The sequence below is a fragment of the Heterocephalus glaber genome, unplaced genomic scaffold (genome assembly GCF_053883595.1).
Source record: "Heterocephalus glaber isolate CG9 unplaced genomic scaffold, H.glaber_assembly_v1.0 deba00001606, whole genome shotgun sequence".
NCBI lineage: Eukaryota > Metazoa > Chordata > Mammalia > Rodentia > Bathyergidae > Heterocephalus > Heterocephalus glaber.
This window is the reverse complement of record NW_028258377.1, coordinates 17,143,337-17,168,299: the sequence shown is the minus strand read 5'-3', so window position 1 is coordinate 17,168,299 and position 24,963 is coordinate 17,143,337. Positions and strand designations below refer to the sequence as shown.

At 47.8% G+C, this 24,963-nt stretch overlaps 1 protein-coding gene across 2 annotated transcripts in view; it reads right to left on the bottom strand.

The window, feature by feature from the left end:
- Sh3pxd2b (SH3 and PX domains 2B) overlaps positions 1–22,961 on the bottom strand; it is a 109,015-nt gene extending 86,054 nt beyond the window's left edge. For both annotated transcript variants that reach the window (XM_087194832.1, XM_004836378.4), the window contains exon 1: positions 22,740–22,961. In XM_087194832.1, the coding sequence (XP_087050958.1) occupies positions 22,740–22,814 (75 nt within the window). In that variant the 5' untranslated portion in view covers positions 22,815–22,961. The remainder of the gene's footprint in view (positions 1–22,739) is intronic.
- Between the last annotated feature and the right edge of the window lie 2,002 nt (positions 22,962–24,963).

Sequence of the window (24,963 nt, the reverse complement as noted above, 5' to 3'; positions counted from 1 at the left end):
ATCACTCATGCCTGACTGAAGCCTAGCAAACATACATAGTAAGGCACGTCACAGCCTCCTTGCGCTTAGAACACCAGTCAGCACTTCAGCACTATGCTTGGGGCCATTTTAAACTGTGAAATCATCAGTAAAAAGGAAAAAAAAAACCCAAATCAAAACCAAACCAAACAAAAAAATCCATGGTACTAAATAGACCAGGAAAAGGACACTTGTTTAGAGTATGAGAGCTGAAACAAGGCTTGGCATCTCTGTTTGACCTCAGCTGGGAACATGCGTGCTGGGGGGACTCACATTTTCAACACTCTGCACAAACTCACATCTGTAAATGCCCACACAAGTGTTGCAGGTATTAATTGTGGGTTACAAACAAATTGTAGCAAGTATGTGAATTCACAAATACAGAATCCACAAATAATGAAGACTGCATTATATATAAACATATTTGTGTATATGCATATGTCAGTGGTTCACTTTAGGTTTATAGGAATATGGAGGACTTTTAAAATTCTGTTTGTAATGCCTCCTTGTATTTCCAGATTTTTTTACTGTATGGAAAGCTCCTCTGCTTATGATGGCTTATGTCACAATAAACCCATCGAAGTGGAAAATATCCCGTCAAAAATGCACTGAATCTACCTAACCTACCACACATCTAGCTCAGCAACACAGTGCGCTGTAGAGCATTGCCCATTTCCCCTCGTGATCACAGGGCTGTTAGGGAACTATGGCTCCCTGCTGATATCTAGCACCGAGAGAGTGTTGGATTACATATCACTAGCCTGGCAAAAGATCCACATTCAAAATTCAAAACACAGTTTTAAAGTCAAACTATGATAAGTCAGGGACCATCTTGTATTTCCTGACCAGTAAAAACATGCCATTCCTAGAAGGCTGGGAGAAACCCATCTGTGGGCACGTTCTTTTCTTGAGCCCCAAACCAACACCATCTCTGTCACTCAGCCCCACCCTGTGCTGGGTATGCGTACAGCTGATGGCATACGGACACCCACCTGGAGGTGGGAGGGTGTGGCTCTCATGGGCTGGGGACATGCCTGGGAGTTGGAAGAGAGGGGTCTCTGCCCTGAACTTAAATGTGTGAGTTAGGTAAGTCCCTTGCCTCATGGCTCTGCGTTCTTTGAAAAGTGGTGTAAGGATGCTGGTCCTTCCTGCTTCACCGGCTATGGTAAGGACCCAGAAATGGAAGTGATGGGGCCAGAAACTCTGCTCATGGCTGGGACTTGAGGAAAATGTTCTCTAGATCTCACTCCATCCCTCACCCTCACCTCCCTTGGCAGATCCAATGACAGGGGAGTTCCCAGTGCCTGAGGGGCGCCCCCATAAGTCAGGCTTCATTTCCAAGTGTCAAAGACAAGAGGTCAGTTCTTCCCAGAATACACCATGAGGTCAGCATAGAGGCCCTCGAGAGGGACTGGCCTGGGCCATGCCAAACGGCAGGCCAGAAACAGCCAAGCTGCCCCTGCAAGACTCCCTAAGACCCCGGGTAAAATGACACACTTTGTTCATGCAGCTCCACTGGCATGGATCCCTGCACATGGCTGCAGCTCCACATGGACAGGCTGTCCCCAGGGTGGGATGATGTGGACCAGCTGCTGGCTGGCTCACCAGCACCATGATCTCATGAGTTCTCATCATGTGAACTCAAAAACATGAGGTGTTTTTGCCTTGCTAATAAAATCTCTGAGGCACGGTGGAATGTCCCCCAATCTTGCTTTGGTCTGCAAATCTATTTGGTGGAGTTTCTAGGGTTGGCTAAGGACCCGGCTGACATTAATTAGGAGGGGTGGGGCTGCTTGCCCTAAGTTATCATACTTGGGGGATGCGCTGGCCAGTGTTGTGTTTTGTTTCTTGACACTCCCTCCAACACTTGTTGGGCTCCTCTCACAAAGAAGGGGCATAAGACCTCAGCACAGGCCTCCCTTGGCAGGAAGAATTTAACACACTGATTTTCTTTTTTGAATTTCATTTCTTTCTATTTCTAGCAAGTGCTCCTGGCTTTCCATTTATGGTAGATGGTTAAAGTTTCCATTTAAAAGAGATTTAAGTAAAAAAACAGCAAAAAAAGCAAGTCAATGGGAAGAATGTTGAATTAGGAATATACAATACAGCCAGTTTGTGGATTTGTAAACAATTATGCTGGTGCCACAGGACACAATGAGGACAGGCCTGCACTCTCCTTGTATTTGGAATTTTGCAGTTTACAGTTCAATTGACTACAACACCTTGCAAGTCAGAAGCCCTTCTTTGCCTGTACAATGCTGGCAAGAGGTCTGAGATGACTTGAGAGTTGGAAGAAAACATCTAATGAGCCAGCACAAGAGGGCCAGGGCATGGCTGAGAGAAAGGAACCTCAGCAAGAGGGAGCTCTGTGATCCATTAGCAATGTCTGCCACAGGGTAGGGAGCAAAATAGTGACATGTGTGGTACATACATAGGATCCTTCATCCAGATTAACCCCTTCCTACAAATGGAGATTCTGAGGGCTGAGAAGCTCAGGGTCACACCCTCCACTGCCGACTCTTGACATGTCTATGACAGTGTCTGGATTTTCTTGCAAGTTCCTTCTGATCCTCTGGGCCTCTTGCACAATAACTAGGTCTTACAAGTGACCTATGCCAGCTGTCAACCTGGACTCCAAGAAGCCCTAGGATCCTGCACAGGCAAGTGCATGGCCTTTGGGCTGTACACTCTACCTTCCACAACACAACACACTGCCACACATATAGCTCCTCTATATGTGGTAGGGCCTGCAGTCACATCATCAAACACTGAGGGTCCATGGTGCCATAGGCAACTATCAGCACAGCCTGGCTTCTCTGCTGGCCACAGCCCTGCCTTACCTGCTTCAAGGACACAACAGAGGGTTCCAAGACCTTAAGATGTGAACACTTTGTTCTATCTATACTGTCTTTTATTTTATAATTAGGGATGTGAGGACAGAGAAGGAAGAAACTTATCCACAGCCACACAATGAGTAGGGAGGACAGTTGGGACCAAGGGCCAAGACTTTCCTGTGGAGGTACTGGGACAAGGTGGTGGTGGTGGGATGAGGCTGGCCTGCCCTCTAGAATACTGCTGTTTCTACCTGAGAAAAGGGAGGAGGAAACCAGTGTGTCTGTGCAGCACACTGTGGGGCTATGGCTTCTGCCCACAGGACAGTTTCTACAGAAGGATAACTAAAGCTATTTTGCTATGCAGCCAAAGGAAGCTTAAATACAAAAGCACATGCAGCCCAGAAGACACTAGATTAAGTGAAATAAGACAGGCAGAGAGTAGAAAGATGATTAGCGGAGGCTGGGGAGGTTAGGGGGCAGGGAGGAGAGAGAAATGGGCACAGCTCTGTAGTCTGAAAGGAGGAATAAGTTTGGTTTTCTAGGCATAGTCCTCAGAAGAGTGAGAGATAGTGAGGAGAGGAAAGAAAAGGAAATGAAGAAAGGAAAAGAAAGGGAGGGAGAGAGGGAGAAAGAGACAGAGAGAGAGAGAGAGAGAGAGAGAGAGAGAGAGAGAGAGAGAAGGAAAGAAAAAAGGCAAGCATGGAAGAGGGAGCAGAGGCAGCTGGATGGGCTCCCACAGCTTAACTAATGGGAAACATGATTCCACAGCCCCTGGTGAAGACCATGAGTCCCCTTTGCTTCTGATCTGTCAACTCCCCCCAGCTGTCTGCCCAACATCTGGCCTATGTAGGTCAGTGCCTCCAAGGTCTTGGAATTGCAACACCCTGCAGTTTATTTGATTTACCAACACCCCACAGCAGCCTTGCCACCAGAAGTGCTGAGAAATGGGGATTTCTCTTCTAAATGAAAGCATGTTAAATTTACTCTTGGAGAGAAATGCTGCCAAGTGGCACAGTGCTAGGAAGGAAGGCCAAGATGGTACAGTGGGCGGGACCCAGGTGAGAGGGGAGCTATGATTCCCACTCTGCTGTGTTCTGCTGGCTCCACACTGTCACCAACTAGGCATATTACATATACCATGTCTAATCCTTACACCTCACCCACAGCAAGGTGGGGTTGCCCACAGGTAAGACAGGAAGAAATCCATACACACACCTAAAGTCAAGTAGCTGGAAAGTGGATGACATGAGATTTGATCCCAGCCCCTTTCAGCCTCTGGAGTCCCTTCTTTTCCCAAATCCCCAAAGCCAGGCCTCAGCTTTCCTGGCCCCAGACCAGAGCTTTCCTATCCCCAAGTCAGTGGCAGGAATCACCAAGCTCAGGCGCCGCAGCAAGTGACACACTGGGGATGGCTGGCGGCCAATTTTTCCCTTTTTTTCAATTAAGTGAATGCCTTGGAATGGGGCCCAAATGCAAAGTGCTTGTGGTGTCTCGCATCAGTCAGAGGCGCTCCAGATTCAGGGCTGTGTTCTGACTGTTCTTTATCCATGTGGCAGTGCCAAAGGCAGGGAGGATGGTGGGGCTGAGGATTCTGATTATCCCTGAGTCCTGGTGTGCTGGGCCAGGAGGTCAGATAGGAGATGGGAGAGAGGAGCATCCTCTCTAAAGAGAAAATCTGATTAGCTCTCTGTGCCTCGCACTCTTCATTTGTTCATTCATTCGGTGTGTACTTATGGGAATGTACCGTATCAGGCTCCTTTCCAAGGACTGGGGACATAGCCATGACCAAGGAAGGTGATAAGCATAGTGGGGTTTAGGGGGCCTTTGTAATCTGTCTCTCCTCCTGCTCCAGGATGGCTGGCTCTCTTTGCCTTTGCACCGGCCACAGCCTCTGGGGGTAACATCATCTCTTCATCCTTCTACTTAGCTCTTCACTTCTATAGTGTCAGTGAAGAGGTCTCTTTCTCATGCAAGCCTCACTGGACACCCAAATCTAGGTCTGGCTGCCATTTTCTGGGTTCCTACAGCTGCTAGAGCTGCTCCCTATCAGCACATGTTCCTGTGGGGGCACTGGCCATTTGTATGCCTGCCACCCCTACTCCCCTGAGACCCCTCCAGAGGCAAGGGCCAGGTCTGTCTTACCCACCTTCACCCCCGGCCCCAACCTCAGTGCCTGGCAACATTGGCAACAAGGGACTCTTGGGAAATATCTGGTGGAAGACAAACAAAAAGCTAAAACAGGGTCACACAGTCAAACATCAAGGTGACCTCATTAAAGGCTGTGTCTGGAGAGCAACAATGCTCTTGAAATGGCTAAATGAACAGCTCAGCTGCCAAGGGTACCAGAAACAGAGCTGGCTTTGTCACAGGAAAATGCAGGCGTGGATGGAAGAGAAGTCCACGTTCCACCCCAAGGCTTCTCTGAGCTGATAATGGAGGAAGGAGCAATTTAAACTCCACACTGAAGCCATATCCTACGGCATTTAAGAGACAGGACAGCCTGAGAGCATTCTCTGGAGTGTTGGAATTGTTCTGTAGCCTGTCTGTGGTGATCTCTACAGAAACCTAAGCATCACAGAGCACTATACCAAAAGAGGGAATCTTACTTCATGCACATAAAATAAAATTAAAAAAAAAAAACTCCTTAATGTCATTTAAAAGAAAGACACAGGCACTGGCTTTAGGGTATCTGGATACAAATCTCAGCTCTACAGCTGAAGCTGCTGTGACTCTGAGCCTTGATTTCCTCATCTGTAAAATGGGAGTGATAATAGTACCTACTTAATAGCTAACTGGCTGAGGATTAAAGGAACCGATGTTTGACAGGTGCTTGGCACACTGCCCCGTCACAGACAGCTTGAGCCATCACTAATATCCATGTCACAGAGATGAGCCACTGGAGGGTCAGACTTACTAACCATCTCCTTTGGACCAATTCAAATCTTGCAACGTGAGATGTGTTAAAAGGAATGTCATAATGTTACTCAGTGAGAAACTTCATCGGCAGCCACTTTGAGCATGTGTACCCACACGCATAGTGCTGCCCCTGCTTGATGGAGTCCCAGAGCTGGCCAGGCCGAGCACGTTCACACTTCCAGAGACTCTGAACTGGTGGAAACAGCGGTTAATCTAGGCGTGTGCCTCTGGCTGCCAACTCGCACACATCTGGCCTGTGGCAGCATGGGGAACTTTCCAATGGCAAGTAGAGGTGCTGGCAGCTGGAGTCCAGGCTCGGTCGAAACCAACCTGAGGGCTGGCTTTCTAGGAAAATCTCCAGGGCAGGCACTTGGGCTTTGTTGAGATCTCACAGGCTGCCAGGCCTCAGAGGCGCCCAGCAATGTGGGAAAAGAGCTAGATGAAAGATGTCAAGGTAGGAGCCCCTTGCCTGGACAGGGCTGCCCACAGCAAACAGCAGGCAGTGACAGCACCTACTATGCGCAGGACACCCAGGCAGTAAGAATCAAAAGCAGTCGTCAGAAGAAATTTTTAGCAGCTGTACCTCAGAAAAAGGCCTACTATCTAGAATATATAAAGAATTAAAAAAAACAGACCCCCCAAATTCAAAGACCCAATTCAAAAATGGGCATCTGAAATGAATAGACATTTCTCAGCAAAGAAGTAAAAAACAGCAAATAAATATATGAAAAAATGTTCAACATCGCTGGTCATTCGAGAGATGCAGAAGAAAACAACACTGAGATTCCACCTCACCCCACAAAGAATGGCTGCTATCAAGAAATCAACAAATAACAAATGCTGGCAGGGTTGTGGGGAAAAAGGAACCCTTCTCCCTTGCTGGTGGGAGTGCAGACTGGTGCAACCACTGTGGAAATCCATATGGAGATACCTCAAAGAACTAGGACTAGAGGTCCCATTTGACCCAGCTATTCCCCTGCTGGGTATCTTCCCCAAAGAATTAAAAGAATCATACCACAGTGATATATGTGCACTCATGTTTATAGCGGCACAGTTTGTAATAGCTAAAGCTTGGAAACAGCCCAAGTGCCCATCAACTGGAAACTGGATAAAGAAGATGTGGTTTTTTTAATAAAATGGAGTACTATTCTGCCATAAAGAACAAGAAACTAGAGTCATTTATAGCTAAATGGATGCATATTGAGGCCATACTCACTCTTAAGTGAAATAAATAGGACACACATGTGTAAATACTGAAGTTTCTCTAGTGTGAGAAACTGAAAGTGTACATAAGGATGTAAATGATTAAAACGAATACTTGATAATTTGAAACAGGAAAAGGTCCAAAGGGGTAGGGGTGGTGGGAGGGGAAGGGGAAAGGGAAGAAGGGAAAGGAAAAAGTATGAGAAACAAAAAAAAAGGAAACAAAGTCTATGTAAATAGGGAAGGGTGGTGGGGGTAAAGGGTGCACAGGTAATGGGGGAAAAAATAACCAAGATACATCATGTACAGGTACAAACACCCAATGATAAATGTAAATGTATTGTATACCTAAAATGTACCAATTAATAATAAAAAAAAAAGCAGTCCTCAAAGAGCACCTGGTCAAGACAGAAAAGTAGCAATTCCACATGTGCTCCAAGCAATAAGCAAGAATCAAAATGAACCATATATATTGGGCTGACTGTGCCTACACTAAATACTGTGTTTATGGTATATCACTGGTTCTGGGGACTCAGAGAAGGTGACTGACTTACCCACGGTCACACAGCAGTATATAACAGAGCTGGGAACTGAACACAGGCTGTGTGACATGGGAGGAAAAGCACAGGATATGTGGTTAGATTGGTCTTGGTTCACATGTAAAAGGCCAGCACAGAGCCAGGCACAATGTGTGGTTAACAAAGAAGACAACAGCAGGATTTGCTCACAGACTATAGGCCACCCAAGCACTTTATAGAGGGGATAATTCTGCTAGTGGAGCTCAAGGAGGCTCTCGGGATGAAACAATTGCTCTGGATCTGAGGGATGAGTTGGAATTCTCTAGCTGGAGACCACCTAATGAGCACTTGCTAAATCCCCAGCACTCTGCTCCTAGGAAATGATATGGAGTGGACTCTATTAGCTCCCTATTTCATCAACAGACAAAAAATGATGTTGAGAGGTTAGGTCACTTGCCCACAGGCACAAAGCTGGTTAGGGTGGGTGCCAGAATTGCAACTCTGGCTTGATTGACTCCAGAATACCCATGCCTAACTAGAAGGACCAGGTGACAAAGGATGGAGTGGGCCATAGTAACTGCACCAACTTCCTCCAAGAATGGCAGAGCTGAGCTCAAAACCACAAGGAGAAGTCATCTCACTCCTCTTAGAATGCTGGCAAAAAGTGAAAAATACGAAAAATAAATCCTGGCAAGGTGCAGAAAAGAACTCTCAAGACACTGTTGGTGGGAACGTCATTTAGTGCAGTCGTTATGGAAAATAGTATGGCAGGTGCCTCAGAAATCCAGAAATAGAACTTCTGTATGATCTAGCAATCCCACTCCTGAATATACACCAAAGGGAAACAAATCTTTTAAGGAGACATCTGCACTTGCGTGTTTATCATAGCACTATTCACAAGAGCCAAGAAATGGAAACACCCTTGAGGTCCACGACGGATGAATGGATAAAGAATATGTGGCATATATACACAACAAAATAATGGTCGGCTATAAAAAGAAAGAAATGTTGTCATTTGCAGCAACATGGATGGAACTGGAAGAGGACATTATATTAAATAAAGCAGGCCCAGGAAGACAATATTGCATATACTTACTTAAATGTGAAAGCTAAAAAAGTAAATCTCACAGAAGTACAGAGTAGAATAATGGTTATCAGAGTCTGGGAAGGGTGTTGGGGAGGAAAGGATGGAGAAAGGATGGTAACAGGTACTGGCGTACAGCTGGATAGGAGGAATAACTCCTAATGTTCTATAGCACAGGAGGATAATAGGTTGACAACAATTAGTTGTGTATTTCAAAACATTAGAGAGGCTTCTAAGTACATGTTGGAGGTGATGGATGTGTGTGCACAGAGCCAGGAAAGTCCAATGCACAGATGAAATGAGCTAAAAAGCCAGGAACATATAAATACCATATATTTACCTCCCCCTTGATTCCCTCTGTAAAATGGGGTGATCATACTGCCTACCTTACGGGGAGATGGCAAGATGCACAGCTCTAAGGACAGTGCCAGGCACACATGGGTACTGAATAAAGGGTGGCTGTTATTACTCCGGCTCCCTTTCCTCTCTATCTGAGTTGAGTCAGCGGGTTGAAAGGTGAAGAAATGTGCACAGAGACCTTGATCCTATAAGCCAGGAGTCAGGAGATCTTAAAAGCCTGGCACCTTCCCAAACAAGGAGGTCAAGGAAAGACTGCCAAGTTGCAAGGGTCCAGGGGAGGAGATGCAGGTCCCAGAGGCTATGAAGATGTTGAGGAACAAGAAGGGCTGGCACCTAGTTCTCCTCTGGGTCCGCATCATCTCCCTCCTCTACATCACACAGCCTCAGCTCAGGCACAGGCTACCCCACTCCCAGTGCAGACAGCAGCCTCCTCACCAACACCCGGCCCCTCTGCTCACCCGGATGAGGATATAACACGGTGCTATGATTTGGATGCTGCTCATCCTCTACAGGATCATGTGTTAGCAGTCTCGTGGTGATGTGATAGGTGGTGGAGTCTAGTGCAAAATGACTAGGTCATTAGGGGAACATCCTTGGATAGGATTAAGTTCTCTTGGGACCTGGTTAGTTCTGCAAGAATGAGTTGGTATAGGGCTGAGAATCTAGCTTAGTGGTGCCCCACCTGCCTCACAAGCGCAAGGTCCTGAGTTCAATCCCCAACACAAAAAACAAAATAAAAAGAGCTAGTATAAAAGAGCAAGTCTGGCCTCTTTTCACTAGCTGGCTTCTTGTCTCACCATGCCATCTCCCTCTCAAAAATGCTCCCATCATGATGTGATACAGCTGGGGGACCCTCATCAGAGCTGGTGTCATGCTATTTGGATTTTTTCAGCCTCCTAAACTGTGAGCTAAATAAACCCTTCTTTATAAGTTACCCAGCCTCGGATATTTTTTGTAGCAATGGAAAACTGATCAATATCTACAGGATCTAACCCATTTTCTCTTCTCCTTAGTCTGTCAACAAGCCCTTTCCCTGCAGGTAATGTTTATGATTATTAAAGAGCAGATTCTATAGCTACCCTTGGCCACCCCTGCCTTGCTGGGCTCCAAATTTGGCAGAGACTAATCCTTCAATTCTAATTAGAGCCCTATGTGGACTTTTATGCTATCTTTCACTGTCCTCTCCTCTCTAGGGAAAATTTACAATATATTACAATATAATGTAATATAATCACTAACAACATTCAAGTGTCTAGAATGTGCTAAATGCCTTCTACCTGTGCCATCCTATGAAACTGTACTGTATTACTGTTTCTGTTCTACAGTAGAGGAAAGTAAGGCACAAGGAAGTTAAGTAACTTGTTCAATCCAACTAGTAAGCAGTCAGCTGAGTCAGAGGTCTTTAAAACTGCCCATGTTTCCACCACCAGTGATGATGTATTGGCCATACTTCTTCCCAGGCCCTTTTTCTATACACAAGAGATAATTTTCAAGATTAAGATCGTAACATATATAGTAATCCCTCAATATTCAAAGGATTTGTTCCAGGAAACCCTGCAGACACCAAAATCCATAGGTGCTTTCTACAAAATGGAGTAGTATTTGCATAGAACCTAAGCACATCCTCCCCACACTTTAAACCATCTCTAGATAACTTATAATATTTCATACAATGTAAATGCTTTGCAAGGAAGTAACTCTCATATTGTAGTGTTAAGGAAATAATGACAACACGAAGTCTGTACATATTCTGCAGGCACAACCATGATTGGCCTAATTACATAGACCACATCAGTAAAAATATTTTTTTTTGTGGCTCAAAAGTATTTGGGAAAAATATTTTTGATCCACAGCTGGTTGAATCCAAGGATATAGATAGAACCCATGGATACAGGACATCAGCCTGTTTTTATTTTTCCATTTGCATCATACGGTGAGCATTTCCTAATTTCATTAAGCATTCTTTGACAAACCATTTCTAAAGGATCCTTAATGGTGCATTGTAAGCTGTATCTCACTTATTCGATCACACCTTCACTGATAAACATTTGGGCTACTTTTAAGCCGTTGTTAAATACCACCCTGATAAATACCCGATACATGAGTCTTTTAAATTTTAAGAGGTGTGTCCTGGTCGAGTTCAAAGTACATTTGTTTGTTTGGTTGGTTTTTTTTGGTACCGGGGATCAAACTCAGGTCCTTGCGCTTGTGAGGCAGGCGACAGAAAGTACGTTTTTAAATGTCATTCTAGACCTCTTCTGTATGATCATATGCGGTTGCTTATTAAAAATGTATGCTGGGCTGGGGATTTAGCTCAGTGGTGCTGCTGCCTGCCTCATGAGTGCAAGGTCCCGAGTATGATGCCCAGTACCAAAAAAAAAGTATGTTACTAGTCAGATAGATGATGATGATGATGGTACAAATAATGATAACAGAAAGTCATTCATTCAGAATTTTTATATGCCAGAAACTGCATTCAACCCTTAACATGATTAATCCACAATAGATTTATTCTGATCTTCCTTTCATAGAAGAGGCTAAACCACTGATTCAAGGTCATACAGCCAAGACCTGAAAGAGCCAGGTCAAAGCCATGCCACCTGGCTTCCAAGACCAACCTCCGAAACTTCTACCCTGGAATCTTTTGTCCTTTTTTGGATCCATGGATTCTTTCATTAATCTAGTGAAATTTAATGGACCCCTTCCTAGAATGATTAAAATTAAAACACATAGGATTCCAAATAAAATGAATAAACATTTCAAAACACAAAACTGTGAATATATTTATACTTTATTAAAACAACAGAATAACAAAAAAAAATCTACTTATAGGTCAAATGACACCACAATTTTGAAGCAATGATAAGCATACTTATAAGTAGGAGGATCCAGGCAACAGCTGTAAAGTAAAATGAAAATGTCATTGAGTTTCTTAGAGGACAAAGTCACTTGTATTAATAATACCAAGGAAAGCTGTTGCCTTCATTCATAATAGAAGGCAATGCTAAACTTCAGTTGGAAGTTTTTGAAAACTAAGGTGTAAATTTCCCACAAGTTCAAGGAACCACATTAAGAGCCTCTTTGCTACTTGGCCCACCCAATCCCAGAGCTCCCCTCTTCTCCTGACCCCAGCTGAGAGCACACCTCTCTGTCCTAGAGGCGGATGGGTAGCCCAGCCTCTGATCCCTGTCCTGTCTTCATAGCCCCATCCTAGCCCTATGACTAATGTATTTCGAACAGAGAGCGACCTCTTAAGAGGACAAGATCGTGCCTGGGACATCTCAGTCTCTTTATGGCCTTGAACCAGGGCTGGCCCAGAGAAGACAATAAACTCAAATCTCTAGAACTGACTGGAAGCCAGAGGTGGCCCAAAGCCACAGGCTGCTGATTCACACCTTGGCCAAAGAGGAGGAAATGGTGACATCACTGCATGGGTTCTAGCTTGCTCTGCCAGCACAGTGGGTGGAGGTCTATGTAATTCTGCTTAATTAAGCAGAACCTAATATACCGTCTTTATGTGCTTTACGGCAATGTTTCCCCTCCAGTGTGGAGTGAGGATGTGAGGGTGGGGCTGGTATACCGTTATTCATTGTTAGTGATAAGAAGCAGGGACAAGTGTAGTCCGAGGTAAACTGCTTCATCTAAGCCTCAGTTCCCACATTCGTGAAATGGGGTGGTACCATAGCCATATGGCAAACACCTACTGTTCCCACCTTCCCTGTCTCCATGTCTCCTCCTGCCAGAAACAGTGCCCTGAATCTGCTTTTACCTCTCATCACTCTCAGTCAGTGGGCCTGTCAACCCGAATATTTCAACCCCATTTGGCAGATGGTCAGGTCATCTGGCTGGGCCAATCAGATGCTTTCTTCCAGGAACTGGACTTGAGTGGCCAAAGGTGCGAAAATGCATGAAGCAGATGTCTGCCTCTGCTGATTCCACAGACAGCTCCACTGGCCATTTTCTAAGACTGAGTGCTAAGCTTTTTCCTTGGTTCTGCCAGTCCCATCTTTCCAATATATTCACTTTAGCTTAAGGTGGCCAGGTTTGTTTCTGTGACTTGTAACCAAAACTTCTGAATCTTAACTCCTTATCTCAGAGCTGCTGCACTGATTCAGTGACATAAAGCACGAAGACCCTCGCACACATAGAAGCACTAAAAAATGACAGCTATTCTATAACAACATTATTATTAAATATTGAGGACAAAACAAGCCTCTGCCCTCCCCTCAAATTTCTGAATTCCCATTGGCTTTCCCAATCCCCTCCCTCCCTAACTTCAACTCCACTGTCCACACGCAGCGCAGCGCTCCACCTGAGCAGGTACTCCCAAGTTTGTAAGTGCTCTGCCCTCTCCATTCTCCTGATCACCCTGAGCATCAGCTCCTCTCGACTTCTTGGTGACTTTCATCTTGGCCTGCCTCTGCTTGCTCCAGCCTGTGAGTACTGGCCTGGGCCATGGCCCTCCTGAAGATAAGGGCAGGACTGTTTAGCCTTCTGTGGCTCTTAGGTCAGACAGGAGCCCCCAGGTCTTTCCTCCTCCTCTCATCCATCGAGCTTCATCTCCATCACTCAAGTATTTCTTGCTTTTTAAATGCCTGAATAAAGATAAAACCTGCCATCACTTCCACTTTTTTGCTATCCTGTTCTCTCTGCCTGAAGTTCCCTTACCCTCATCTGCTTGGCAACATGGCTTCCATGCTTTAAGGTCAGCCTCGGGTCTCCATGGTGCTGTCTTCCTTCTCCAAGTCCAAGTCTCCCAGAAGTCAAAGACATGAGCCTCTGCTTATTCCCCACCTTCCAGACTAGGTCCCCAATGACGTGTCTGCTTTTTTCCCTTTCTCAGGACCTTGCTTCTACTTTGCTTATCTAGACATCATCCCTGTACTTTGAAGTGCTTGCCCTTTGCAACAACATAAATTCTCAACTAATACTGCTGATATCATAACGTAGGAAAGTTCTTCTTTGATGGTTTCCAAAGTGGTAGTTCTGGCAGCACTGGAGAAAGTACAAGATGCCCAGTGAAATTTAAATTTCAGATAAATGATGAATCAGTGTTTAGTATAAGTATGTCCCACACTTGCATGTTTAGCTGAAATTCAAATTGTGCTAGGGATCCTGTTTTTTCATTTGCTAAACTGGCCAACCTGATGGCCTGAGACCGTGTTACAGAAGCAGGCAGCCATACTGTCTACTTCCAGTCCCTTTTCCCTTTATCACTTGAAGAAGGCCTTATCTGCAGACATGCGCATGGACCAGCAAGCAAGGGGGAGAATGCCCTACAGCTTGGATCCCAGGCACAGGAATTGTCGCTTGTAGCAAAGCAGGAATCTGTAGGTTGCTAGAAGACACGGTATGTGTGTGTGGAGGGGTATAGGGGGCTTTTCACAGTGGCACTGTAGTAGCGCTAAGCCTCCTGGGTCTATTCCATCAGCTGGTTCCCATGTCATAGCAGGAGGCAAGAGATGCCAGCTCCACCCTGGGTATAGCTGTCTCTACTACCAAGGGCTACAGGAAAGGGTCTAGAGAAAGGGACCCTTGGCTTTGGGGCTTTACCCCAGGCTAGGAAACTCCAGGGACAATTGTCCCAGCAGTGCTTGTCCTGAGGCATTCTACATAAAATCTCACTGAATCCCTTCAACAAGGCCATCACTTTCCAGAGAAGGCTCAGGGCTCACAGAAAATAAAGGACAGAACCAGACAAGAATCCAGCTTTGGACTGCAGAAGCCACATGTTCTTCTGAGTAAGCTTCTTTTCCTTTGTCACCTCACTGCTGGGACCCAGCAGATTAACCGGCTGCTCAGATGCTGGCAGCTCCCTTTTCCTGCAGCTGCAGGGACCCACAGCTGGGAAGGGGACAAGTGAGTCATGCAAAGCAAGACCAACCCTCCCACTAGGTTTTCCCTCTAAGGAAAAGAGGATGTATAATTTGCAACCAGGATATGAGTATCAAAGACGAGACATTCAACTGAATGGCGTGGTCCTTTTCAGGCAGTGTGCTAACTGCACTGCTTGCTGGCTTGCGTGTGTATGGATGATGACAAGCGAATGCATGAAATGCACAGGCAAGTGGGGTTCAGGACACAACCCTAACCTGCACAACCTTTCTGGTGCGTGACCTCAGGGTACAGACTATGCTGTCTCGGCCTGACTCGGGACTGCAATTCCTTCCACTCCTACCAGCTGCGAGCACTGTGGGAAAGGCCTGGCCTGGCTGAGCAGGGAGCATTGTAACTCGGAAAATGCCGCCCTGGCCTTTCCCCATGGTATTTCAAAGTCATCACTTTTCACTGCTTCAGCTCACGGCTGGAAGCCACATCCCGAGACCTCCCTCCAAGGCGGGAGTGGGAAATGAGTCTCCCAGGCTGGCGCCCGCCTCTAAAAACCTCAGAGGACGGGCTCTCAGAGGTGTGTGGCAAGGATCCTTCAGGAGGGCCAGGAGGGGTGGGCGGCAGGATGTGGGAACCTGCTGGAGTTGCCACAGCTTGGCACTACTTCTTTTTAAAAATGAACATTTGCTGTTTTTTATTTTTACTAAAAACAGGCTATGTGTTCACTGCAGCACATTTGGAAAAGAGAAAAAAAAAAGCAGCCTTATATTTTATCAGCTCTATTTCTGCACCCTCGCAGCCACACATTTCCAGCCCTCACTGGTAATCAAGTGGAGATAGGCCTGTGCACACCACACTGCAACCAGGCCCACAACAGAAGACAGATTGCATTCTTAGCAGCTTGATGGGATTCTAGCATGTGGGCATAATACGTTTCATTTATCTTGTTCTCTACTGATGGGTGTTTAAATGGTTACCAACTTTTTACTGCCATAAATCATTAATTTAGCTCCCTATTTTCAAGCCCAGACTAGAGACTAGGCCCATTTAAGCCTTACTTTATATCTATGAAATGGGTGCCATTATCATCCCATTTTATAGATGCGGACACCAAGGCACAGAGAGGGTAGGCAATTTTTCTAAGGTCACACAGTTGGTAGGTAGCAAAGATTTGAACCCAAGCTGTCTGATGTACATTCTTTGCTCACCAGAAGCACAGACACCAAGTCTCAACTATAGTGAACTATAGTCTGAACTATAGTTTAATTTTAATTAAATAGTTTGAAGATACAATAGCTCCACCTCTCGAGATACCTGTAGAAGCCCAGAATGTGAGAGAAGTAGGCTGGCTATCTCCCACTGACATGAGCCACTGGGCGGAGGAGAGCAGGGACATGAGGATGACGCAGCACAGCTGATGAAATCCTAGCACAGCATCCTGAAGAATGATATCAACACAAAAAAGCCCTCTGCTTGCTATTCACGTGACACAGCTTGCTTCTTTGATAGGCACCCACAGGAAATCAGCCACTTAAAAAACCATTCCTGAGCCCTTAAGGGGACACAACCTTTGTGTGACACAGACACGGTCGGTGCAGGACAAGAGCCCATCTGCTGAGTAGGTAGAAATGGCTCTGGGTTGCTCACAGGCTTCTCCCAGCAGCAGCATGTCCTCAAGGCAGCAGGCAGAAAAGGGGCAGAGATTTAGATCCCAGCTATTATCATCAATGGCATTTTTCATGACTAGCCTTCACTGAATGCCTTTCAAACATGAGGCATCAGGTTTAGCATTGAGTGTCACGACAGAAACTTGACAACCACCCTATACTTGGAGGCGAGTACAAGGACTACCCATTTTAAAGACACTCAAGCAGCATGTGTGCAAGGCACCCAGCTCAGGGGTGCACAAGAAGGTTCAAAGCCAGGCCTTGTCATCATGCAGGTAACAGTGGGTCAGCAAAACTGTGCCAGTGGCTGGTATTCCTCCCAGGCAGCAGGGATGGAGTACAGATTGAGTGCGGGCATTGTCAAAGCCTGGCATGGTCATCTCAGGAGTTGCTGAACTCACCTTAATGTAGAAACCAAGACTGAGGGCTGCTTGAGTTGCCCAAGGCCATGAAAAACTTGAACCTAGATAAATTTGTCCCCAACATCCAAGTTCTTTCCACTCAAGCTTACTGCTCTCCCTAACCTGTGGGTTTCCACAGAAGGGCCACCAGGCAAAGAAGGGAAAGAAGGTAGCTGGTGGCTGGAAAACAGGATGCAGCTCATTTGGGCAGCAGATTCAGGTTTTGTTCCAGATTACTGAGCTCACCAGCCAGAGGCCCTCCATGCAATGGAGACGAGGATGTGGGTAACACCCAACACTGGCACAATCAACCCTTTGAGACTCAGATTGCTCAGCACAGTGACTCCAGGCTCCCAGAACCTGGAAATCAGTGGGAGGGTTGCAAGGCTGGCAGCTCTGGGCCTACCAACCCATCCTCCATAGGCACAACTGACCTAGAGCCTCCCTGGAGGTAGAAGGGCTAAGCGCTGCCAGCAACCTGCATTTCATCAACCAGGCTGAACGAACAGAGAATGGGCAACAGTGCAAGATGACCCAGACGTCTCATGTAAGGGGAAACTGGGACCAAGCAGCATAAGTGAGCCACCAAGGTCACTTGACATAGTGGTGGCCTCTTTGTCTGTCCCAGACACAAAGACATCTAGTTCACTTCTTCAAGGAGCCACTCCTTGCTATGTGACCTCAGGCATGTGCTTCTACCTCCCTGAGACTCCAGTCTGCTCAAGGGGAAACTGGAAACATTAACTTCCTGAAAAATGAATACCCTAGGTGTACATATAAATCCTTCAAAACAAGAGAAGATAAAATACACTGAAAGAGACAAAGGATAAAAACAGGCAGAGCCAGGGATTTAGCTCAGTGGTTCTGGCGCCTGCCTCGCAAGCATAAGAACCCAAGTTCGATTCCCGGTACCAGAAAAAAAAACCCCAAAATCCAGGCAAATTCATGGAAGAGAAATCTCAAATGGCTGACAAAGGTGTGAAAAAACCATTTGGCCTTACTAGCAAGCAAGAAAAGGGCGACAACATCACAACTTGATACCCATCAGAGGGACACAAACTAAAGTCTACTAAGACAGAGAGTTAGCAAGGTACAAAGCAAAGGGGACCCCAGATGTAAATGCAAAGTTGAACACACACAAACCCCACCAGTTGTTTTATGCCAGTGTGTGTACACAGAAGTAGCTCCAATAAAGTTAACTGCTGGGTACACTCTAAAAGTCCCCAACAAGAGCTTGAATAAAGAGGGGTGTATCAATAAATGGAATACTACACAGTAGTTAAAATGAACTAGAGCTACATGTGTATCAAATATAGATCTCAAAAGCATGATGTGTTTGTGCAGTTTTAAAAACATTCAGGATGATACAAGATTTGGGGGAATGTTTAAAGGTAAAGACATTAAAAGGTGCCCACACTGGAGTGGGAAGAACACTGATTGCAAATCAGTACCAGGGATCTTTTTAGGGTGATAGAAATCACCACTAGATTGTGGTGAAGCTGCTTAGCTCTATAATTTACTAAAAAAATCAGTGAATTGTACACTTAAAATTACACTTCCATAAAGCTGTTAAAGAAAAAAATTGCATCTAGTAGTCTGCATTTTAAAAATGCATAACGAGGGCTGGGGATTTAGCTCAGTGTTTCTGGCGCCTGCCTCGAGAAAGTGCAAGGTCCCGAGTTTGATCCCCAGTAACCCCTCCCCCCACAAAAAGCATAAGGATGATAAAAATCAAATGCAGGATGCTGGGTTTTGGAGGGGTTATGTTGTTGAGGACATACAGGGGGCTTTACAGCTATAATACGTTTCCTTCCTTGCTGCTTTTCTTTCTTTTCTGAGATGAGGACCTCACTATGTTGTTCAGGCTGGCCTCAAATTTAGGATCCTCCTACCTCACCCTCCCAGTAGCTAGGATCATGAGCTTGTGCCATTGTGCCAGGCTAATGGTTTATTTCTTAAAAAGTAAAAGGATCTGAAATGCATATGGCAAACAGAGATCCACAGCATTGGGTTGGATGGCATATTGATAGCTACTTATTTTATTCTTTCTGCATCTGTGTATTAGAAATACTGGATTCATAGAAGCAGAAAAATACCTGTGGTGTTAAAGGGCTGATCTAACAACTAAATATGCAGAGAGAACCTAATCCAGTGTCTGGCCTGGGGTGACAGATGCAGCTTGGTTGCTGCTGTGCTTCCTACCACCAGCTAGCCCCTCGATTGTGAAAGCTCTCCAGCAGCCAGCAGCTTCTCTGGACTTCAGTCAGTGACTCCATGCTAAAAGAAGTGTTCTGTGCATGCTTCTCCAGCAGCCCAACAAACCCCCAGGTCCCACAGAGCCCTTCCTTTTTTCTCCACTCCAGCTGAAAGACAACCAGTCATGGAGTAGTCTCCCTGGGGCACTCACACTGGGAAGCCCCTCCCCATTCATCCCGAAACCTCTGGTTCTGGGGAAGCCCTCTTCAGACAGAACATGACAGACACCTCCTCACTGTCAGGATCTGAGGCTCCCCAAGGATGTCTCTGTCCCGTTGTGATAGAAGCTGGGCTGGAGCAGCAGTGGATGTCATCCTGCCGTGCAGACACCATTCTGGTGGCTCAGCCCTGCGTTCCATCCAGGTGCAGCTCTCTGATGATGCCCATAGGACCCAGGAACTGTTCCTGCCCAGGAAACTGAATGATGAGCAGATAGTGGCAGCTGAGGTAGCTGTAAATGGTGGTGGTGGTGGGGGGTGTGGATCAGGACCCTCCATAATGGAACTGTATATTTTATAGCACCATGACTCGGGTAGAGGGTGTGTGATGACCCCTGCTGTGGTCTGTCCCCCACCCAGGGGTTCATGTGTGGGAAGTTTGATCCCCAGGGTGGTGATGTGAGAGGTGGTAGGAGGGACCTTTAAGAGGTGGGGCCTAATGGGAAGTGATGAGGTCAGCAGATGCTGCCTTTAGTTCTTGCCGACCCATTCACAGTTCCTGATAGTGGGTTGTATAAGAGCATGACTTGCCTCTCCTGGTCTCTCTAGCTTCCTGTCTCACCACACGATCTCTCGCACCATGATGTCATCCAGTATGTTGTGACTCAGCCAAGAGGGTCCTTACCAGAGGGCAAATGGATGAGGCCGCCCAAAATCTTGGGACTTTCAGTTTCCCAAACTGTGAGCTAAATGAACCTCTTTCCTTTATAAAGTATCTAGCCTCAAGTATGTTATTATAGCAACAAAAAATGGACTAATACCAAGGATAGCAAGCAGTGCTGGGACCCATGTTTGGTTGTCACAACTGGTGAGAGGGCTGCTACTGGCATCCAGTGGACAGAGGCCAGGGATGCTGCAGAGCATCCTACCATCTACAGGACAGCGTCCCACAACAAAGAGTGATCTGGCCCAAAATGTCGGCAATGTTGAAGTTGAGACACTTGGCCCCAAATGGCTGTAATAGAATTTACAATTTGCAGATTGTGGAAGCCAGAGCTCAGAAAGGTAAAGCAACCAGCCCAAGGTGACACAGCAGAAAGTGGTAGAGCCTGGGACTGTTCAGGTTCCCTACTCACTCTCCAGAGTGCCTTTAGACAGGGGGACATCATATCGGAGGTGAAGTCCAGGTCTGCCAACTGCTGTCCCCTCTCCCATTCCTTTTAGAGTATGTATGTGGGGACAGCGCCAGGCGCTCAGGAGGAGGAGGGGTGACATAGTCTGGTTTGGTTGAGTTTGGACCCTTGTTGTTATGGCAGTGAATTTTCTGTTTCTATGGATGATTCAGTTCACCACCACTGTTCCTCCTCATCTGATGAACCCAAAGGCCTGCTAGCAGAGAGCCCCTTGAATCACAGGAGTGACTAAACCCACATGCAGAAAAACAAGTTCTGGATGAAACTCCCTCTGCCCTTGTCTGATTTCAGTGTGTTCTCAGAGTGATGCGGACATCATGTGGCAGGCCGGCAAGGGACACAACTGTTACGGACTCCATTCCTGCCAGTCACTTGGTCACTCCCCTTGGAAGAGGGCACCCCCCATCTTACAGATGAGGAAACTGAGGCTCAGACCAGCCAGCAAGCTGCACAGCCAAGTCTGAACCCCAAGCTGTGTTTTTTCCCCCAATCTGTGTTTTAACAGATTTTTCTCAGTGGGCCCCTGAAAAGTGGCTGAAAGCTTAGAAAGGCGTCCCTCAAAGTTGTAAAACTTTCAAAAACCCATGGCAGGGAAACAAACACTCCAGCTCATCACCAATGATACAGCAGGTTGCTTAGCTTTTGAGAGATCTCTGTCCAGAGAAACTGAGGGCAAGGGATCCAGGAAGTAGTGTGGTCTGGCAGAACACTTTTTGGGTCTAGCAGATCTGGATTTATATCTGGTACAGGACTTCATCTTTCTGAGCCTTAGTCCCCTCATCTGTCAAATGAGCTTAAGAACCACTGCCACATGGAAGCATGTGACAGGAGAGAGTGAGTGGAAGAGACGCCCATCCTTGGAGGCTGTATCTCACAGCTCACAGATCTGCTAGGAGGCAGCACGGAGCATCTCCTCTTGTTGCCATGCTGGTGAAAATTGCCCTCATACACGGAGGCAACTCAACATACTCAACAGGCTCCAACAAGAAACCATGATTTGGCATTTGGCAGCATTTTAAATACTTAACAAAAAAGGGGGGAGCAATTTAGCCCAGTACTAGGAAACTTCATCTATTTCAAGATGCCACAGGTCCAGGAAATAGCTTCCCACCGCCTGGCTAAGGGGTGAATAGTTGGCTGCCCAGCCAATAACAATACAGACTCACACAGCACACCCTTTCTCCTGGAGTGCACAGTGGATTCCCAACTATCTCCTTTCAGAATTTTATAGGTTCATCATGGAAGGCATGGAGACCTGCTTTGTAAAAAGGAGTCTCTTTAAAAAATCAAAAATCCTAAGAGGGCTTCCTGGGAGGCCAAGGAACTGAATTTGGCCAGCCAACGCCCTTTTCTAGTCATTGTTCTGCACTTCTTTGTTAGGATTTTTTCCCTCCCTCTTGCTCTTTTTTCCTTCCTGGTTAACTTCTCCCAGCCAGCTCTGCCACTGCCCACTACTCACCACCAGAGACACCAGAGCCCCTCCCTTCCGGAGGGAGCCCCTCCCCAAGGCCTGCTCACCACCTACAAGCTCTAGGGTGGGCCCAGGGCCACCTGAGCCCGCAGACATGGCCCCTAAGCTGCTGTGGAAGCCCCTTTTCACCTGCAGGTCCCTGGGCATCCAAGGCACACGTTTCAGAGGGAAGGAAGGCCTGAATGCAGCTGTGTTCTAGAATCTGCAGCTACTTGGAGCCTCAGCCTGCCCATCTGCAAAATGATGCTACTGGCTCATTTCTCAAGTCCTTGAGGGCTTCAAACAAGATTCTCATTTTAAAGAGGGAGAAGCCAGGAAGAAACTTTGGTACGTTTTTAAAAGGAAGTTGCTCGAGAGAGGAGGGCACTCCAGTGATCTTATCCATGCCATGCTCGGACTGGCTCTCCCAGAAGAACCCAGGCAAACTTGGTGATCCCCAGAGAGGCTACCTGTGGCTGAGCACCGCGGGTCTGGGGACCTCTGAACCAGGCGGGGTGCCCTGTCTCTTCTCCCTTTCTCCGTTTCCCGATCCCCTACACCGGCTGGGGCTAGACTTCCACGGATGAGTAGGACTAGGTGGTGGTGGGGGGGGGACGGAAAAGGGAAGGGGTGCGGCCAAGAAGCGAGCAGGGGACAAGGCGGGAGAAAGGGGGGTGTAAGGGAAAAGGGGCAAGGGGGGAGGGGGGAGGGGAGAGGAGCCGAGGAGCCGGGGACCCGGGGACCAGGGCAGCGGCGCGGGACCGGGAAGGCCGCGCGAGAGGCAGAAGTTTGCCGAGCCGGGGCCCTCGTGGCCTCGGGAGGGCGAGGGGGCGTGGGGGCCGCCGCACTCACATAATGCTTGTTGGGCACTCGCCGCTTCTGCACGTCCAGCACTTTCACCTCCACGATGCTGCGCCGCGGCGACATGGCCGGTCCTCTGCGGGCGGGGGCGCAGGGTCGGGGGGCGCCGCGGGCCGAGAGCCGGGAGCCGGGGCCGAGCGCGATGCAAGCGGACGAGCACTCGCGTCGCCACAGCCGCCCTCAGCTCCGCGCGTCCTCCCACCGCCCCGCGCCGCCGCCGCCCGGCGGCCCGGCCCCGGCCCGCCCCCGGCCCGCCCCCCGCACCGCCCGCAGCCCGCCCCCCCTTAAAGGGCCCCGCGCGCCGGCCCAGCACCGCCCCGCCGGTCACGTCCGGCCCCCGCCGCGCCTTTGTCCCCGCGCAGAGACGTCGCGCCGGGGAAGGGGATGGGCTCGCTCCTGCTGTCCGTTCATTGACAAGAGGATTCGCTCCCGCGCTCGCTGGCCATGAGAGCCCCAGTCCAGCGCCAGATTGGAGAGCTAGACTTCCGGGTTCCAATCCTTGCTCTCCAGTTTATGACTCTGTGACCTTGGGCAAGTTGCTTAACCTCTCTGGGGTTGTTTCTTTATATGTAAAATGGGCCCAGTGTCACTGCCTACCAACTGGAGCTGTCACTGCCATTGGCAGTGTCCAAACACCCTGTAAATGTTGGTAATTGTGAGCCCGCCCCAAGCCGTGGGGATTCAGGGAGAACTAGGAGCCCAGCGACCCGATCTCCTGGGTTTGCAGTCTGGCAGATGGGAAGTGAGGGAGGGAAAAACAGCAACAAATGCTCAGGAGAATAAACCAGCCCCTAGAGCAACGCATCAGGGTGGAAGGGTGCTGAGTATGAGCAGGGGCAGGGGGTGCTTGTTAACAAGGCCACTGATTCCCCACTGTGGAGGACTGGTTCTACCCCAGGCTCTGTGCCCGCGCTTTTCAGAAAGTTGTGCCTTGAATCCTCAGGACATCTCTGGGAAGGAAAAAGGTGATTGATCCAGTTTGACAAAGGACGCAACAGACAGCTGCGTCCAGAGTCAGGGGCTTGGTGAATGGAACCCCTGTCTCTCTGGCTCCAGGAGTACTGGACAAATTGAACAGGTGGCTGGTGTGCTTCCACATTTCTTCAGGTACTCCTCTTAGCACTGGCTGGGCAGAGTAACCTCAGGAGATGCTGGCAGAATGAATGAATGAATGAATGCATACATGCATGCATGCCTGCATGGAGAGGAGGCTCAGGCCCTGGCCATTGTGCCCACATCAAGGAAGCAGGGGCTCTTCCAACAAGCCAGACACTGCCCTCCTATCCCAACAGAGCCCAGGGCTCCTGCCCACCCTGAGTCTGGAATCAGCTGTGGAGAGAGGCTGGGAGTTAGCCAGGAGAGGACACTTCTCAGTGTCCCTGGCCTGGCCATGTAGATGATCTGGGGCTGACTCACTTTGAATTCACCCTCCATTTGCTGCTCCGACTTCTTTGCTAGCATGTACCATCCTGCTCTGACCCTGGAGGCTAGCAGGCTTCCTTGTCCTCCGGCTTCTCCTTAGGCTTGACGGTTGGGAGGCCCTTGCAAGAGGAAAGAAAGGTCTGGGTACCTCCCCTCCCTCTCCCACTCCCTTCCTGCAGGATTGTCCTTAGCAAAGGCCACCTTTCCTATATGGTCTCTGTGAGGTTCTTACAACCTCTTTTGCATTAAGTATGATGACAGTCTTGCTGCTGCAAGCCCTGGGGACTGTACTACCCTTTTGTTTCCCTTAGCCCTGCCCACATCTTTGTAAGTAGACTCTTGGCTAAACTATCTTCTCTGACCCAATTTAAGGTTGGCATCTGTTTGGGACCAGAACTCTCCTTGTTGTAGTAATTCCCCTAAGCCACATTCTTCTCAAGCATAATTATCAAGTCAGAGGGTCCTCGGGCCTCATTAGAAAGGTCCAGGATGGTGAAGGTCTCGCTACTCTGTCCCTTTTACCTCTTCCTCTGCCTGACCGAAGTCTATAAGGCAGAAGCAGAATGCAGAAGTGGGAAGAAATCTTGAATCAGCCAGTTTCCTGCTTTCCTAGAGAGGAAGGGAAATGTGGCCAGGCACACTGTGTGTGGCATATGAGCCTAGGCCTCAGCCCTCCTGGGTGTGTCTGCCTCTTCTGCCAGACAGGCTAGCCTGGGGGACAATGTTGTCTTCCCACCCACTTGAAACAGATGCTTTGTGCCATTTTCCCCTGCTCTCCATCTTTTTAAAAGAA